Source organism: Scomber japonicus, chromosome 3 (assembly GCF_027409825.1).
Source record: "Scomber japonicus isolate fScoJap1 chromosome 3, fScoJap1.pri, whole genome shotgun sequence".
In the NCBI taxonomy this organism is placed as follows: Eukaryota; Metazoa; Chordata; class Actinopteri; order Scombriformes; family Scombridae; genus Scomber; species Scomber japonicus.
Window position 1 is genome coordinate 32060852 of NC_070580.1, and position 16440 is coordinate 32077291.

Consider the following 16440-nt stretch of genomic DNA (forward strand, 5'->3'; position numbering starts at 1 on the left):
ATTTAATTAGTTTAAATAGAAGTCAAATTACTCAATAAGAAGAAGAAATAGACAATGGAGATTAATTGGGTGTATTAAGGCTTGTATTCTCTTTGTCTCACAGGAGGGAAGTCTGTGGTCTTCTGAGGGTACGGGGACAAGCAGTGGTCTCAATGAGGTGAGTTTGATTTAAGTAAAAATCTGAAAAACTTACGAAGAATGAAGGTTAACCCTTTATAGTCCACTCATTGATATGCTTGGAAATTTCAACCCTGGAGAGTTATAGGGGGATGACTTTTTTGCTTTTGTGTTTTTATGGTGCAACTCAATGTAAATTAAGTTATCATATATCATATATCATATATCATATATCATATATCATATATCATATACATTTTCCAAAAAAGTCTATATATAAAAAATTAACATTGTTCTTCAACCTCACAGAGAGACATAGGGAGGCTATTTTGGATGTTTACGGAAGTTACCAAATAAATAAATAAATGTTACACAGTATGACTCAGCATTAATAATTAATAATAAGTTGTTGTTCCTCATGCAGCACCAGGTGTACAACCCCCGCGCCCCGGACCGAGGGGTCCCCTCCTCCTACCTACAGCGGGAGCCTCAGCACGCCCAGACGCAGCCTCCTCTGCAGTCCCAGCGCTTCCAGCACACATACGCTCCGAGTCGCTTCCAGCCGACGTACCCCTACCTGCCCCAGAGCCTCATCGATCTACCCCCCACCATCTCCCTCTCAGACGGGGAGGAGCCCCCGCCGTACCAAGGCCCCTGCACCCTGCAGCTCAGAGACCCGGAGCAACAGATGGAGCTGAACCGCGAGTCGGTCAGAGCCCCGCCTAACCGAACAGTGTTCGACTCCCACCCACTCGACCCCTCCAACTCCTGTCTGCAGGCCAGGTAACAATCAAGATGTCAGTCATGTGTTGTGTTCAAGATAACCGATAAATTATAATTATAATATGGCTTTAGTGGCATTTTTATAACAAGTTAAATGGCTACTTTTTAAAATTATGTCCAAGTCCCTTCACTTTTTCTATCAGATCTGATAAATGGTGACGTGATGATGACGATGACGTATAAAAATGAATCACAGTGATGTTTGAGATGCAGTTTTCAGTCCTCGTATCAACTGTGATGTCAGTGTTTGAATGGATTTACTGAATTATGAAGGAGAAAATGCAGAGATGGAAAAAACAGACAGAAACTTCAGAGTGTGTTTTCAGCATAGATGACCTGCTGATAGTTTTATGGTTATTTCAGTTTTAGTTTATAACTGTGCTGAATCAAATCTTCTATCGCTCTTGATTACTGCCCTCTCTCTCTCTCTCTCTCTCTCTCTCTCTCTCTCTCTCTCTCTCTCTCTCTCTCTCTCTCTCTATCTGTCTCTTGTTATTTTTATTCCACTTTATAGACTCATCTAGTTACCCGCAGTGTTTGCTTGCACTGTTTACTGTCTGAACGACGGTTTATAAAAGTTGTAGCAGCTGCGAGTCGATCAGTGATGTTAAACTCTACTCCAGTAGTTCCAGAGTCATTAAAAAGTCCTACAACCACAGCAGTGACTGTTTTGAGGCCTATATATACTAAATTTAAATCCTGGTTCCTTTGGTCAAAATGCAGGTAATGTTCCTCATAGGGCTGGTTATCATTTTATAAATTACAATACCAGTACTACCAATTGCGGTACCAGGTACTATCCCTAGTGGGAAGGCAAAAAAACCTGAGTCGAGCCGAGTCGTGCTGGAACTGTGTAATGGAAAAGCGCCATTAGTGTCGGCACAGTGTAAGAACTTCTTTATCCTCTTCCTGCTTCTACAGCTGGTGTCGTTTCCCATCAGGCTTATTTATCTCTATTGGTTTCCTCCCAGTTTGCAGGCCCCTCCTCCCAGCGTCCATCCAGGCATCAGCGTGTTAGAAGCCCAGGAGGCCTTGGCCCGGCAGCACAAGCAGGGCTCTCGAGTAGAAGGAGCTCCGCCGGCTTACAGCGAGGTGATCGGACACTACTACCACCCAACCAGCCACAACCATCGGACTCTATCCCCCTCACAAGCGCCCGCGTCCTCGCTGATACACGGCCTGCTCCGACCTCCTCCTCCACCGCAGCAGCAGCAGCAGCAGCAGCGGCCGGGAAGCGTGGACAACAGGAATGCCAGAAACACAAAGGAGAAATCCCAGAAGCCCCAGCAGGTGTGACATATATAACTGCTTCCTCTTTTCCTAGCTAGCTGGAAAAAAAACGGGATTATTATCTGCAAAGCCACGACGGGAAACGGTCAGTAACTCACTGAGGAACAAACTAGCAAATGGTAAAAAAAAACAAAAACACTTTGAATGGTTTAAGATAATGGCTGGTTCACGTTTAGTCGTAGTTGTAGCTGACGTGTGGTCAGTTTCACAGTCCCCCCCACCCCACCTCCCCCGAGGCTAGGAGCGGGGGCCACAACGAGAGAAGGAGGGGGGGGGGGGCGCTTCTCGTTTTAGGTAAGAACTCCTGGAAACCACCGTCACTCCTAACAGAGCACAGAGGGAACATCTGGTACTTCCTGGTTCCACAGCTTCCTACTTCCTGTCTGAGGAGCGCTTCAGATGAACAGATGATGATGATATCGAGAGGAAAAGAGAGAAAGAGAGAGAGTGGAAAGGGAAGAGTGGATACAGAAGCCTCCACCTCCTCTCGCTCCTCTCTTATCAGACTGATCTTACAACTTAGTCTTTATTCATTATAAATATTTACTTGTTCTGTTTGTTTCTTATAGAACTTTTTTTTTTTCTTGTTCGTTTGTTCGTCTTTTTTTCACGCTTACAAGAAAAAAATTCCTATCCAGGCAAAATGGCGAAATGTTGCAATCTTCTTGGTTCTTCCAGGTTTTTTATTTTTATTTTTTTTATATTTTTGTTTTCTAGTGATAATCCGCCCCTCCCCCTTCCATCACCACTTCCTGTCGCTGCTGTGACTCCGTTTTAATTTCTGTTTCACCTTCACGACCGGCAGCGACTCCTGTGCCAGACTTTAGCTGCATCACTGGGACAAGTTAGAGTTAGACTTTAGATTGGAGTTAGAGTTATCTTTTTATCTAGCATACTAGCGCTAAAAAGTCCTCAAGCTAACAGTTCTGCCTTATATCGACCAACAGATACAGGAGTTGTCGCTAATATCCTCTTTTTTTTTTCTTTTTTTTCACTTTTTAATTTTATTTGATGTTTTCTAAAGAAGGTTTGCACAAAGTTCAAGACTGTTCAACACAGAAAAAAAAGACAAAAATCCGCAATATGGTCGATCAGAGAGGAAAATAGAGAAAGAAAGAAAGTAGGGTATTTTTCTAAACTTGATGGATTCTAATGTTTTTTTTCTCTGTTTGTTTTTTTTTAAAATATGTTGTTTAGTTTTAGAAAAAGAAGAAACAAACATCAGTAATCTGTTGGGGTTTGCTGCATACATGTTGGCATATATATACGTTACATATCGAGTATATACAACACACACATGTATGCAAACCGGGAGTGAACTTTAAGAGAAAAAAGCACGAATTTTAGAGTTATTTATATAATTGCTGAAAAGAATTGCACTATTTTTTTAGTCTGCGCAGATGATGGATGGACGTATATGAGAGAGACTTTTTTTTTTTTTTAAATGTAAGGAAGGAGCTCTGTCCGTTCAGGCCTAGAGAGAGAAAAACCGACCTGGAGAGAGACGTGGAACCGAAGGGGCTCATCGGAGGGGCGAGGGGCGCAGCAGCAAGACGCACAGCAGCCGCTATCAGGAAAACATATCATGGGTTAGGGTTCTGACTTTGGTACAACGGACTCGGATTAACCATTACTGTACCATTGATTTATTAAGAAAAGATTTTAAAAAAAGATCCCTGGTTTATGCAATTATCCGAGTCCTGCGAGCCAAACCGATGAGTCAGCACCCAACCTGCGGGCCCAATCAAAAAAAAAAAAAAAACTGTGCTCGTTGCTCTTTTTCTTTCATCCTATCGTCCGAATCGTTTTGCCAACAATCCCAAAGCCTGGCTGTCACTACCTCGCCAAACAAGTCAAGCACATACATGCTCACGTTAAAAATCGGACTTTGTCACATGGAGCAAACGTCCGAACTAATCAAGACGATGTGTAATGTAACAGTAGAGTCGGGTAGAGTAGAGAGCGTAGTAGACTTAGTTTCTTTTTTTTATTATAATAATAATCCTTGTTTGTTGTGTGTTTTATATTTTATGTGAATGTCCGAATATTTGTTCATCGGATGAGAAAAAAGAGCAAACGACACAGAAACAAGTGACACCTAACGTCCTCCTACTCAGGAAGGAAGCCAGGTCGCCTTATATAGGCCCGAAATGTACGATATTGCTGACTGTGCGATTCTGCTGCTGCTGCCACCGAAACACACAATCTCTATTTCCTGCCTTTAATACAAACCGTTAAACACATTCAAAAAGCTTCTCCGATGACTTCCTGTCTGTCTCTCTCCTGCAGGCATCTCTGAGCACTTTACCGCATCGGGAAAGAGACAACAATCTTCTGTCAGCCAGCGTCGTACACGTCGACTATACGATAAAAACTTTACAACTAAAACAGTAAAACCTTTTTTTAAATTTCTAGATTTAGACATTTAAACCTTTAGAGATACACTTTGAAGAAGACGCAAAGAGTTGAGCTCCAAAATTGAAGTCATCCTTTAAAGGAAGAAAATCAAAACCTCACTACCTGGAATCATCAACATAGTCATGTCAGAGACTGGGTGTCATTTTCTAAGCTTTCCAACACTTTTACTAATAATCCTCTTTAGTGTTAATTAGCCTTAATTAGAGAAATACACGTTTATTTTCTATAAAACTCTTTTTTTCATGTCACAAAAGAAGCCAAATTTGTCATATGTTAAATGTTTTCTACACATGAAGCCATACAAAAAAAAAAAGTTTAAATTAAATTTAATGTAAAATTGGCCAAACTTTGGTTTATATCAGGAACTATTTGATTTAAAAATAAGCTAACGTTAAAAAACAACGACCAAATTTTGAGTTTTGACTCTCAGTTCTGCAGATACATTTCAGTCATCAGCAAATAATTATAGTTAGTATTGATTGGCTGATTTTATTAGATTATTTCTCAGGGAGCGTGTATATTAATAAACATTAATGTAAATATAGCAGAATTAGCTCAAAGGCTAGTTTTACCAGGTGTGAGTTAGCTAACAAGACACGATAACTAAAACACGATACCCAACTCTACTAACCTTTAATAACTTTCAAATATCTGGTGGATATTTCAGTTTTGGACCAGAACTCTTTGTGTGTTGAACGCAGCACGAAGACGAGTTGTTGCAAACCTGGCACGCTGAAGTGTTGAAAAGTGACACGAGTGTTAAGAACAGCTCGTCTCGTGTCGTCTCTTTAAGAGTGTGGAAATAAAGGTGGAAGGATTTTTTTTTAGGTGTCCCTTAAAGAAAAAAAGAAAAACAGTGCCCCCTAGTGTCCAGTCTTTATGCAACAGCGCCCTCCACAGGGACCGAACCAAACCGCTGCCAAAACTCCCGAAGCTTGAGTCAGCGTATCCTGAGGAGAAGAGAGAATTTAAAAGGCCAAAAAAAAGACATTTTATAATCTGATACGGTGAATCTTTTACTTTCTTTTGTCTTTTCTTTCCTTTTTAAATGAATCACAGACCGTCTCAGGCCCAGTTTGTGATTCTCATCTTTAAACATTACATTTGAGTATCTGAAATATAAATCCCAGAGCATCTTTTAGCAACACTTTCTGACTGTTTTGAAGGTATTTTAGGACTTTTCTAACAATCTAGATAAAGAAATATAAAGTCTGCTGCATAATAGAAAAAATATTCAACCTGTTTTCTAATTTAAACAAAGATAGTAGCTGTCTTTGTATAATTATTATAACACAAATCAAAAATTTAAATATTGTTACTGCCAGTTATATTTGTCTATTACTGTTACTTTCCATCATTTTATGTCATTTTGCACAATAATGCATTTTTATTTGACTTATTGTACAAACTACAGCTACTATTGAAGGAAATGGGTTAAAAATCTTTCCTATCATGCATTAAATGTCTTTTTTTAAATATCTAGATTGTTAGAAGAGTCTTTAAGCGCCTTCAAAACAGCAGTAAGTGTTATTTAAAGATTGTCAGGGATTTATCTTTTAGAAAAATGTAAAGATGATACAAATGAGAAGCACAAACTGGAAACTAAGAGGCAGACAGGCATTTAAATATCACATTTAAGACACAGTGGTAAAGATCTGATGTTCTCACGTCTGTCTAAACAGGAATAAAAGTGGATTTTTGCTCCTGTTTAAAGAGAAATGGGAATATTATCCTAATTAAATTACAAAGCACAATATCAGTAGTTGTATGAATCCTCTGTGATTCAAAAGAAAAGACAAAAGGTGAAGAAAAAAAAAGCTGGCAAATAATCAAAAGTCACGTTTTTTATGATTCACCTTCTCTCCGTCTTGTTTACTGTCTCTCTCTTTCTCCTTTTATTCCTGCGCTGCACGTTGGCCATGCTGACGTTCTTCTTCATGACAAGCACTTGAAGAAAAGTAAAAATGAAATGAATCTCTTGACCCAAAGCAGCTAAAGGAGTGATGATTGGATCAAAGTATGAATCACCTTTGATCTCTGTGATAATAAGATTGTGAGCCTGGTCCTAATTCAAGTTTTCTCTAAATTATTAAACCTTTCCTTTTTTTTTTTTTCTTTCCCTTTCACCATCATGATACTTGAGTTTTGGACCAGGCTGGTTTCCTCTTTAGTACGGTTCGGTTCCCTGCAGCGGAGGGTTAGCAGCGGGTATGAGAAGACTGGACGGGCTCTGATCTAACAAATAAAACATTTTATTAATAATAATAATAATAATAATAATACATTTAAATAATTCAGTTCATGAGAAGTTAAAACAGTGTAGGATTAATCTCTCTGCGCTGGCTGACGATACTAAAGACATGAGGAGAGGAAGGAACCACACACACACACACACACACACACACACACACACACACACACACACACACACACACACACACACACACACACAGGTATGTTTACATGCAAAGAGGTCTTAATAGTTATTTAGCATTAGTCTTTTTTCTTTTACAGCCACTGCTAAACTTTGACCTTTATAATAACTAAAATAAATGGATAAGATACATTTGAAGTGTTTCCTGCTAAGTTTTAGATTTTCTTTGAGTCATATATGAATGAAAGAGTTATTCCTCCTCTTTATACTGGCTGTGAAGAGATTCTTTATTAACCTTTGTGTCGTCCTCCCTTCCTTCCTTCCTCCTTTCCATCCTTCCTTCCTCCCTCCCTCCTTTCCCTCTTCCTCCCTCCCTTCCTCCCTCCTTTCCATCCTTCCTTCCTCCCTCCTTTCCTTCTTCCTCCCTTCCTTCCTTCCTTCCTTCCTTGACTCGAGGACAACAGGAGGGTTAACACAACTTAATTGTAAGAGATGAGGAACATCTCTACAGTCCTCATTTGGTGTAAAAATGCATTTTAAAGTTCATCTGAAGCGAATATAAGTTCAAGTTCAAGTTTTTGGTACTAAATTTGTTCCATTTCTCACTGGAGGAATCCTAGTAGCTGCATGTGAGTTTATTGCTGAGTAATGAACCTACATGTGACTTCCAGGATGATAACTTATGTACATGATTTGTCTAAACTGAGAGTGCTGAAGCCTCATATTAGCTTTAAGTGAACTTTAAAACAAGGATTACCCTGTAGAGGTCAGAATAGAGGAGAGGAATGCTTATAATTAACCTGGTTCAACATACACATGGTGACTGAGTGTTAATGCACACTTGGAAATGATCTGAACCTTTAAATAAGAGCTGTGAGGTATCGTTAAGCCCTAAGTGGAAGTGTTAGTGAGTTAAAACATATTAGCTTATACACACACACACACACACACACACACACACACACACAGGGAGAGTGCTGTCTGTTCCCAGGTGTAACTGTGTACGGTTAATGTACACCGACTTGCCCTCGGAAGAACCCCCAGCTGTCTAGACACAAATTAAACACACACACACCTACTTACACACACACACACACACACACACCTACTAACGCACACACATACACACACACACACACACACACAAAGCAGACTAAACAAACTAACCTAAGAACCAGACCTTAGACACACACAGGTGCACTTTCACTCATCCACATACTTTATTTTTTTTAATTTTTTTATTGCGGACCACACAAGATAGCGAAAACATTTATCTCACACACACACACACACACACACACACACACACACACACACTCCTTCCTTCCTCTCCCTGTCCGAACCGAACACGCTCTTCCTGTTCCCTAGAGATGCCTGCCGTCCAATAATGACAGAGCTCCTTTCAGGCCCGGCCCCCCCCCCCCCCTCCACCTCTCCCCACATCTCCCCCCACCACTCGCTGCCATTGGCCGGTTGTCTCCATGGAAACGCGTTTGTCGTGTTATGATTATTATTATTATTTTTATTATTGTTGCTATGTCGTACAAGTGTGCCTGCCTGCGCTGAGACGGGCGAAATGTGAGTGGCTAGTTTGGGCTGTCAATCATCCCCGGGCCACGCCTCCTTACTGTCTCAGATGATGATGATGTTTGATTGATGATGATGATGATGATGATGATGAGATTGACGGTCATGTTGATGTTGATGATGATGATGATGATGTTGATGATGAAGATAGATGTTTTTTTGATAGTGATGCCGCAGAGAGCGTTGCAATACACCTACTATTTGCCTTTTTTGATAATATTAGTTCTATTTTAACGTAGCGTGCTAAATGTTTAAGTCTTTTTATGGTTGATGTTGATATTTTGTATTGTTTTATTCACTTGAGAGCAAAAAGAAAAAGTAAAAAAAGGTCATTTTCACTTCAAATCCATCGATCACACCACAAATTTTATTTTATTTTTTATTTTTTGTGAAACCAACTTCGAGAGTGTAAAAAATAAAAAAAAACTACCTAAAACACACAAAGCTGCAGATCACTGAGGAGGAAAGACGTGTAAATACGATAAAATGTACTTCTGCTTCTAAGTGCCCTTTTTTTCCACTTTTAAAGTACGCTCGTAGACGTTTGAAGAGCAAATGATGTGATTTGACCCTTTTTTTTGGGGAGGGGGGGCGTTTTTTCACGAGCACATTTTTCCTCACGCACTTACAAGTTCAAGTATATTTCTTTTGTGCATGTGAACATCAAATCCTCGTGATCCAGTTTCATCTCCTCCTTCTTATATATAATCATTGCGTCTCCTCCTCCGATCGCTCCGACCCAGCGTCTACATGTGTGCCTTCTGGGGTCCGGTGGCTCATCGGAGACTTTTCCGTCTATCTGTTTAGAAAAAGGACAAAAGAGAGAGAAACACACACATACACACTCACACTGTGGTGCAATGAACTGCTCCTGCCTTTTCACATGCAGACACTGGACAGCATGAAAATATTAAATAAAAATGATGTTAAAATGGCTGTGATGTATGGAAGCTTATTCATGTCAGGAAAAGGAAAAAATGTGTATAATGTTGGAAATAAAAAAACTCAAATTCACACTGAGGTTAAAAATTCTTCTTAACTCAAGTTCCAAAAATACAACTTTATTTACTTATTTTCCAAATTTTGCCATAATAAGTCAGAATTATAACTTACATCAACTTTTTCTTAGTTTCTTTTTTTTCCAATGCTTCAGTTATTGTCCTCACTTCTTTTCATACATGTGATGACAAGCTTTTTTTTCAGTGCGTCACCCAGTGATGCAAAATGATGATGATGACAATTAACTAATATAGCAATTAGCCAATCAGCAGTATTCACACTACAGATTCAAATTACAGCACAGCATTTTTTAAATTAATAGAAAAATTCACACAAAAATAACAAAAAATCTACTTAAACCTCCGGACAGTATGGCATTCAGCAAGCAGACTTTATAATATTACACTTATTAGTTTCTCATCATAACTTGTACTTTTTTCCTTTTCCTAGCATGAATAAGCTTCCACATAAATGAAACAAGATGCTTAATATTTAAAGATTCAGCTCTCAAGTTACTCATGTTGCGATCCAGAGATGTCGGGAAAAGTCTGAAATTTGGCTAAAACCCAGAATTCACTCCACTAAAGTTAGAATAGCACAACATAAAAATGCTTCATCAATAACGGAAAGCAAATATTTGAAGCATTGAAACCTTCATTTGCTAATTTCTTCTGCACTAAGAGTCATATTTCCAGTCCAGGAACACGACCTTCAAGCTAGGAACGTTTTACTTCCGACATTTAACGAAACGCAACACGAGTAACGACACGACAACACGTTTGGAGCCATGAAATAAACAACAAGTGTCTCACTTCCTGCACAGCCCTCGTTTCTGTCCGCAGCATCATTTATAAAGACATTTCCAAAGAAGGAATCATCCTAAACGAGACTCTTATCGCATAAAAATTTAAAAAAGAGTCGCACCTGACTTGAACTTTTTTCGGAGTGAACAGCTTTCTTTACGCAAACCTTTATTTCAAGTACACGATATAATACATCAAAGAAGGAAAAGCTCGTACTGTTAGCATGTTAGCATTAGCCAGTAGTCGACTGGATAAAAGTTAAAAGTAAAGAAAACTGTTTCCTCCTTTTGTGTTTTTTGCTCATTCTGCTCATCATCATCTTCTCCTCTGCTCTTTGAATCAGCGCTACGTTAGCTACGTTGGCTACATTGGCTACGTTAGCTACGTTGGCTATATGGCGCTTTTTTTTTCTCCAATCCTCTGACAATGTTGAAGAAAAATATACAGAAACACTCTCTTCTTCTTCTTTTTTTTTTTGTTGCAGTATGTATGTGTGCGTATTTAAACGAGCCTCGATGTCTTTTTTTTTTTTTTTTTTTTGGTCATTTTTTATACGGGACACGTGTGCAGCGCTCTTTGGTCGCTCGTCCAACCCGCCGCAGTGACTATTGTAGAAGTCTTCCACCCTCGTCGTCCAGTTTTTAATCCTGCAAGCATGTTCAAAATGTGAGACTTGTACAATAGATCGGTTTTTTGTTCGGTCAGGATTCCTACACACTATTAAAAAAAACAAATATGACTGTCTGACTGTAAAATCTATTTGTGCAGGAACCCTGATCTGTTCTTGTAGAAAAAACTGTTGGATTTCTCTGAACTCACTTTTAGCTCCAGGTTTATAATTCCTCCATCGACGTTCGGCGGAGGAAAGATGAACACGGCGCTAAAAAAAATAAAAAATAAAAAAAAGAGTTCAGGGTTTTAAAATCTGTTACCTGTCACAGCATGGCTCACATACTTATATAGAGGCCTACTTATTCTCAATGATAACGGTTGCTTATTTGTGTATTAAAAACAGTTTATTTTAATTTATATTTGGATGGTCTACGTGTTGCTGGGTTTGTTACGTTGTTATTTTTTCAGACAATGGTTGATCGTTGTTGTCACAGAACATGGTATGAATCAGACACATTTCAGTTAGCCTTCGATTTAAAAAATGAATAAAAAACTTTTATAAATATGTTTGAATCTCCTCTGGTTATTTATTTATTGTGTTTCTTTTCCTTTTATTCAAATGCTGAAGATCACACTTTATTTTATAATTATGTATCCGACTACAGGTGTGTTTGTGTTTCAGTCAGCTGCTCAATCTGTGTTCAAGACTTTTAACTTATTAAGGATAGTTTTTGTGATCAAATGTATTTATTGGATTTCTTTAGATTTACAACCAGAAGAATAACTTACAGACTGAAACAGCAAAAGGAAATATGCTCAGAATCAGTGAATGAAATGAGTGAATAAAATATAATGTTGTGACCGTGAGGGAAGGAAAAGCAGTCAGCAGCACACTGTGTTTTTTACTTTTATCATGAAAAACTCAGCCAAGAAAAAAAATGTTTTAAAATGCAACCAAAGGAGGAAAAAAGTAACTTAAAACTTTACATTATTAGTAAGAGACTAATGAAAAGTGACAAGAAATAATAATAAAAAATGAGTTATCACCACCTCTCTCTCTCTCTCTTTCTCTCTCTCTCTCCCTTACTCTCTCTCTTTCTCTCTCTCTCTCTCTTACTCTCTCTCTCTTACTCTCTCTCGTTTTTTCTCTCTCTCTCTCTGTCTCTCTCTTACTCTCTCTCTGTCTCTCTCTTTCTCTCTCTCTCTCCCTTACTCTCTCTCTTTCTCTCTCTCTCTCTCTTACTCTCTCTCTCTCTTACTCTCTCTCGTTTTTTCTCTCTCTCTCTCTGTCTCTCTCTTACTCTCTCTCTCTCTGTTTCTCTCTCTCTCTCTTTCTCTTTCTCTTACTCTCTCTCTATGTCTCTCTCTCTCTGTCTCTCTTACTCTCTCTTTCTCTCTCTCTTTTTCTCAATCCCAACTGGTCAAGGAAGATGATTGCCCACCTAAAGCCAGGGAGGATTTCCTTGCTGCTGTCTCCAAATGTGGGAATGTTGAGTCTCTTTAAATTAAATTAAAGAATACAGTCTCGACTTCCTCTATGTGAAAAGAGCCTTGAGGTGACTTTTATTGTGATATGGCGCTATATAAATACAACGATTGATTTATTGATTGAGAGTGAACATTCACAGGGATTTTCACTAAAAGAAAAGAGCAGGATGTCTCTTTAAAGCCTCGGAAAGAAGGAAGGTGCAGCTGTGAATCTGGGGAAAGGAATAAGTGTGATCATGGAGAACAGAAAACGGTTAAGAGAGGAGATATTTGGGGAGTGGCCTCATGAATGCAGAATGGTTACAGCACATGCTACAAGGGACCTTTTGTCTCCTCTTGTTTCCTGTAAAGGCAAAAATATATATATATATAAAAAAAGAGGAGACATTTTATTCTTAGTCTGGAAAACAGAGTAGTGTAAAAATTGGATTTCCTGTTAAAGTCCGTGTGTGTGTGTGAGCGTTGTAGTGTACAGTAGAGTAAACATCACTGGACATGAAAGCTCAGTCCTGATCTTAGAAACAGTATCTGAGTAGTTTAAAACTCTGAACTCAGGATCCACTAACAAGCTGTTTCCAGAGTTTTCAGCCACGTCTCAAAGGTCTTTCTCAGCGGATGTAATTTGCTCGGTTGTCATGGAGATTGCTCAGCCTTTCACATCCACCCACTATTTTATCTTTTCCCAATAAGATTTTAAAACTTTTGTGTAGTGAGAGGAACAAACTGCCGGTTTCACTTTTTTAATAATTTACATATTAACACAACCTATAACATTTTCTGACATAATTAAAATATTAGTTTTTTTTTAATATGTTTGATTTATTCAGAAACTTCTCAGCATCTGAAACTGATGTAGAAATGAATTATTGAGATGTATCAGGCTGTTTTCAAATGGGTCTCAAAGAAACACTCACTAAATAAATGAGAAAATGAATAAATGAATAAATAACATTTTAAAGTGAGCAAAGTGACGACAGGTAACAAATATTTTACTGATAACTTCTTACAATCACAAAGAGACTTAAGCTTTGTGTCATCCTCCCGGGTCAAATTGACCCCGTCTGTATTGATTATTCCTTCTTTCCTCCTTTCCTTGCCTCCTTCTGTCCTTCCTTCCTTCCTTCTTCCTCCCTCCTTTCCTTCCTTCTTCCTTCTTCCTCCCTCCTTCCCTTTCTTCCTTCCTTCCTCCTTTCCTTCCTTCTTCCTCCCTCCTTTCCTTCTTTCTTCCTCCCTACTTCCCTTCCTTCCTTCCTTCCTTCCTTCCTCCTTTCCTTCCTTCCTCTCTCCTTCCCTTCCTTCCTTCTTCCTTTCCTTCCTTCTTCCTCCCTCCCTCCTTCCTCTCTCCTTCCTTTCCTTCCTCCCTCCTCCTTTCCTTCCTTCCTTCATTCCTCCCTCCCTTCTTCCTCCCTCCTCCTTTCCTTCCTTCTTTCCTCCCTCTCTCCTTCCTCCCTCCTCCTTTCCTTCCTTCCTTCCTCCCTCCTCCCTCCCTCCTTCTTCTCTCCCTCCTTTCCTCCCTCCCTTCCTCCCTCCCTCTTTCCTTCCTCCCTTGCTCCCTCCCTCCTTCCTCTCTCCCTCCCTCCCTCTCTCCTTCTCTTCCTTCCTTGACTCGAGGACAACAGGAGGGTTAAACACAAAAGCCAACCTTCTTAGATACAAAGGCGACTACAAAGAGATCAGAACATCGAGAATAATTTGACATTTTAAGGAACAAACTCATGTCAGTGTAACATCAGCCAGCGTGCAGCAGGTGGCGCACTTCGATCTAAAATCAGGATTCATTGAGGATCAGCAGAGAGACAAACACTTAGAAACAGCTGAGTGTGATTTAATGAACTCTCCTCATTTTATATCAGGTGCAGACATTTTTTAAACAGTATTAAAATATCGAAGATGTTACAAATAACATTAATGATGTGTGATTAAAGAGCAGATTATTGTAGATTCATGCATAATTAGATAATAAAATGACCTGATTTGTATTTAAGGTTTTTAATGGATGAATTGAAGGAAACTTTTTGACTTGTGACTTTATGTTTCTAGATTATAGCACATTCAACTGATGAATTACATATAAATCATCAGTTTACCTTCTTTTTTTTTAACAGCAAATATTTTAACATGTCAGCGCAAGGCCATCACAGATTTAACTGAGAGGGGGAAAAGAACAAGGAAGAACAAAGAGAAACGAGCGGTGTAGAGAATGGAAAGTTAAAACCTGATATCAACTACAAGCCGTTATGTGACCTCATGTAACCTCCCACACTGAGGACTGACTGTCTCTAATAATTAAACACATAAATACTTATCAGTAGATATTTAGATACAGATATGTAGGGAGAACAGGGTTGGGTTGTCACATGTTAGCATATACATATACGATGTATAGACTCCTCCAGATGTAAAGCTCAGGGCAGTAAAATAGGTGAAAATGCACAATATTGTTATATGAGGATGTAAAAAAAAACTTTTTTAACTTTTTTATTTTTCCCCATTTAAATAACACAGGGATAACCAACCTCATACCCTACGATGGGGACGGTTGTCACAAGTGCACTAAACTGAATCAGCTTATGTAGAGTAACACCACTTTATTCCTACCTGACACTTTAGACTTCAATTACACATTTAAAGGGAATCAGTTCAGTATATGGTTTATTAGGAATCAGAGGAAGGTACAAAAGTGTGACTACCAACCCCGTTCTCCTCCAACAACATGTCTTTATCTTAATCAAGTACCTTAACCATCCTGTTGTCCTCGAGTCAAGGAAGGAAGGGAGGAAGAAAGAAGGAATGAAGGAATTAAGGAAGGGAGGGAGGAAGAAGGAAGGAAAGCAGGGAGGAAGAAGGAAGGAAAGGAGGGAGGAAGAAGGAAGGAAAGTTGGGAGGAAGGGAAGGAGGAAGGGAGGAGGAAAGAAGGAAGGAAGGAAGGAAAGAAGGAAGGAAAGAAGGAACGACTGAGGAAAGAAGGAAGGACTGAGGAAAGAAGGATGGAAGGAAAAGAGGGAGGGAGGAAAGAAGGAAGGAAGGAAGGAAAGGAGGGAAGGATGGAGGAAAGAAAGAAGGAAGGAAGGAAAGAAGGAAGGTAGGAGGGAGAAAGGAAAAGAGGAAGGAAGGAAAGAAGGAAGGTAGGAGGGAGAAAGGAAAAGAGGAAGGAAGGAAAGAAGGACAGAGGAAAGAAGGAAGGGAGGAAGGTAGGGGGGAGGGAAGAAAGAGAAAGAAGGAGGCGGAAGGGAGGAAGGAAAGGAGGGAGGAAGTCTAGAGTCAGATGTTACAGAAATGAGCAGCTAAAACGACTTGTTTCAGACAAAAATTGACTTTTCTTAATAGTTGCATACTTGATTTGGACTTTTATTGAATGACCTGCAGCTTAGATCTTTCCTGAACTACTTGAGTCTTGATTTGAGATTAGATCTGAGACTTTAGCTGATCGACTTGGATTTGACCCAGACTAACTCGAGGCCTGACTTGGACTGTTCCATGATGACCTAATCTGAGCTGGGCTCGTCGAGCGTCAGCTGGCAGCAGCCTGATCTCTGAATGACTGGATTTCCAGCCAAATGGATCTCAGCCCGTTATTGATAAGATTCCTGTGACTCAACAGCTTTAAACGTTACACCATTTAATCCTCCTGCCAGGTTTCTACGTCAGCTCAGAGTAAGGTACCATGCAGGATTATTAAACCACCCAGTCTACTATCTCTCTCTCTCTGTAGTATCTTACAGTTGGCAGTGTGTCTGCTGGACAAACGCCATTCAGGGTGTTTTACGGCTCACTTGTCAAAAGACATAAAAAGATTGCACGAGTTAACGACAGGCTGTAAAATGAACAAAGAATGAAGAGATGACAAAATGTAGGTTGATCACTGAAACTGATTCCAAAGATCATTCAGGGATCATTCAGTGATTTTCCAAACCTTCCCTTCTTCAGTCTCCAGTCAATATTACTGGTTCATCTAGATCATGGGTGTCA

The 16440-nt window shown here is 39.4% G+C and overlaps 1 protein-coding gene across 1 annotated transcript in view; it reads left to right on the plus strand.

Annotated features, from left to right (window-relative positions):
* Nucleotides 1–2196, plus strand: part of pmepa1 (prostate transmembrane protein, androgen induced 1) — a 44470-nt gene extending 42274 nt beyond the window's left edge. Inside the window, exons 3-5 of the mRNA XM_053316035.1 lie at nucleotides 104–157; nucleotides 542–900; nucleotides 1872–2196. Coding sequence (XP_053172010.1) covers nucleotides 104–157; nucleotides 542–900; nucleotides 1872–2196 — 738 coding nt within the window. The remainder of the gene's footprint in view (nucleotides 1–103; nucleotides 158–541; nucleotides 901–1871) is intronic.
* Nucleotides 2197–16440: the final 14244 nt, after the last annotated feature.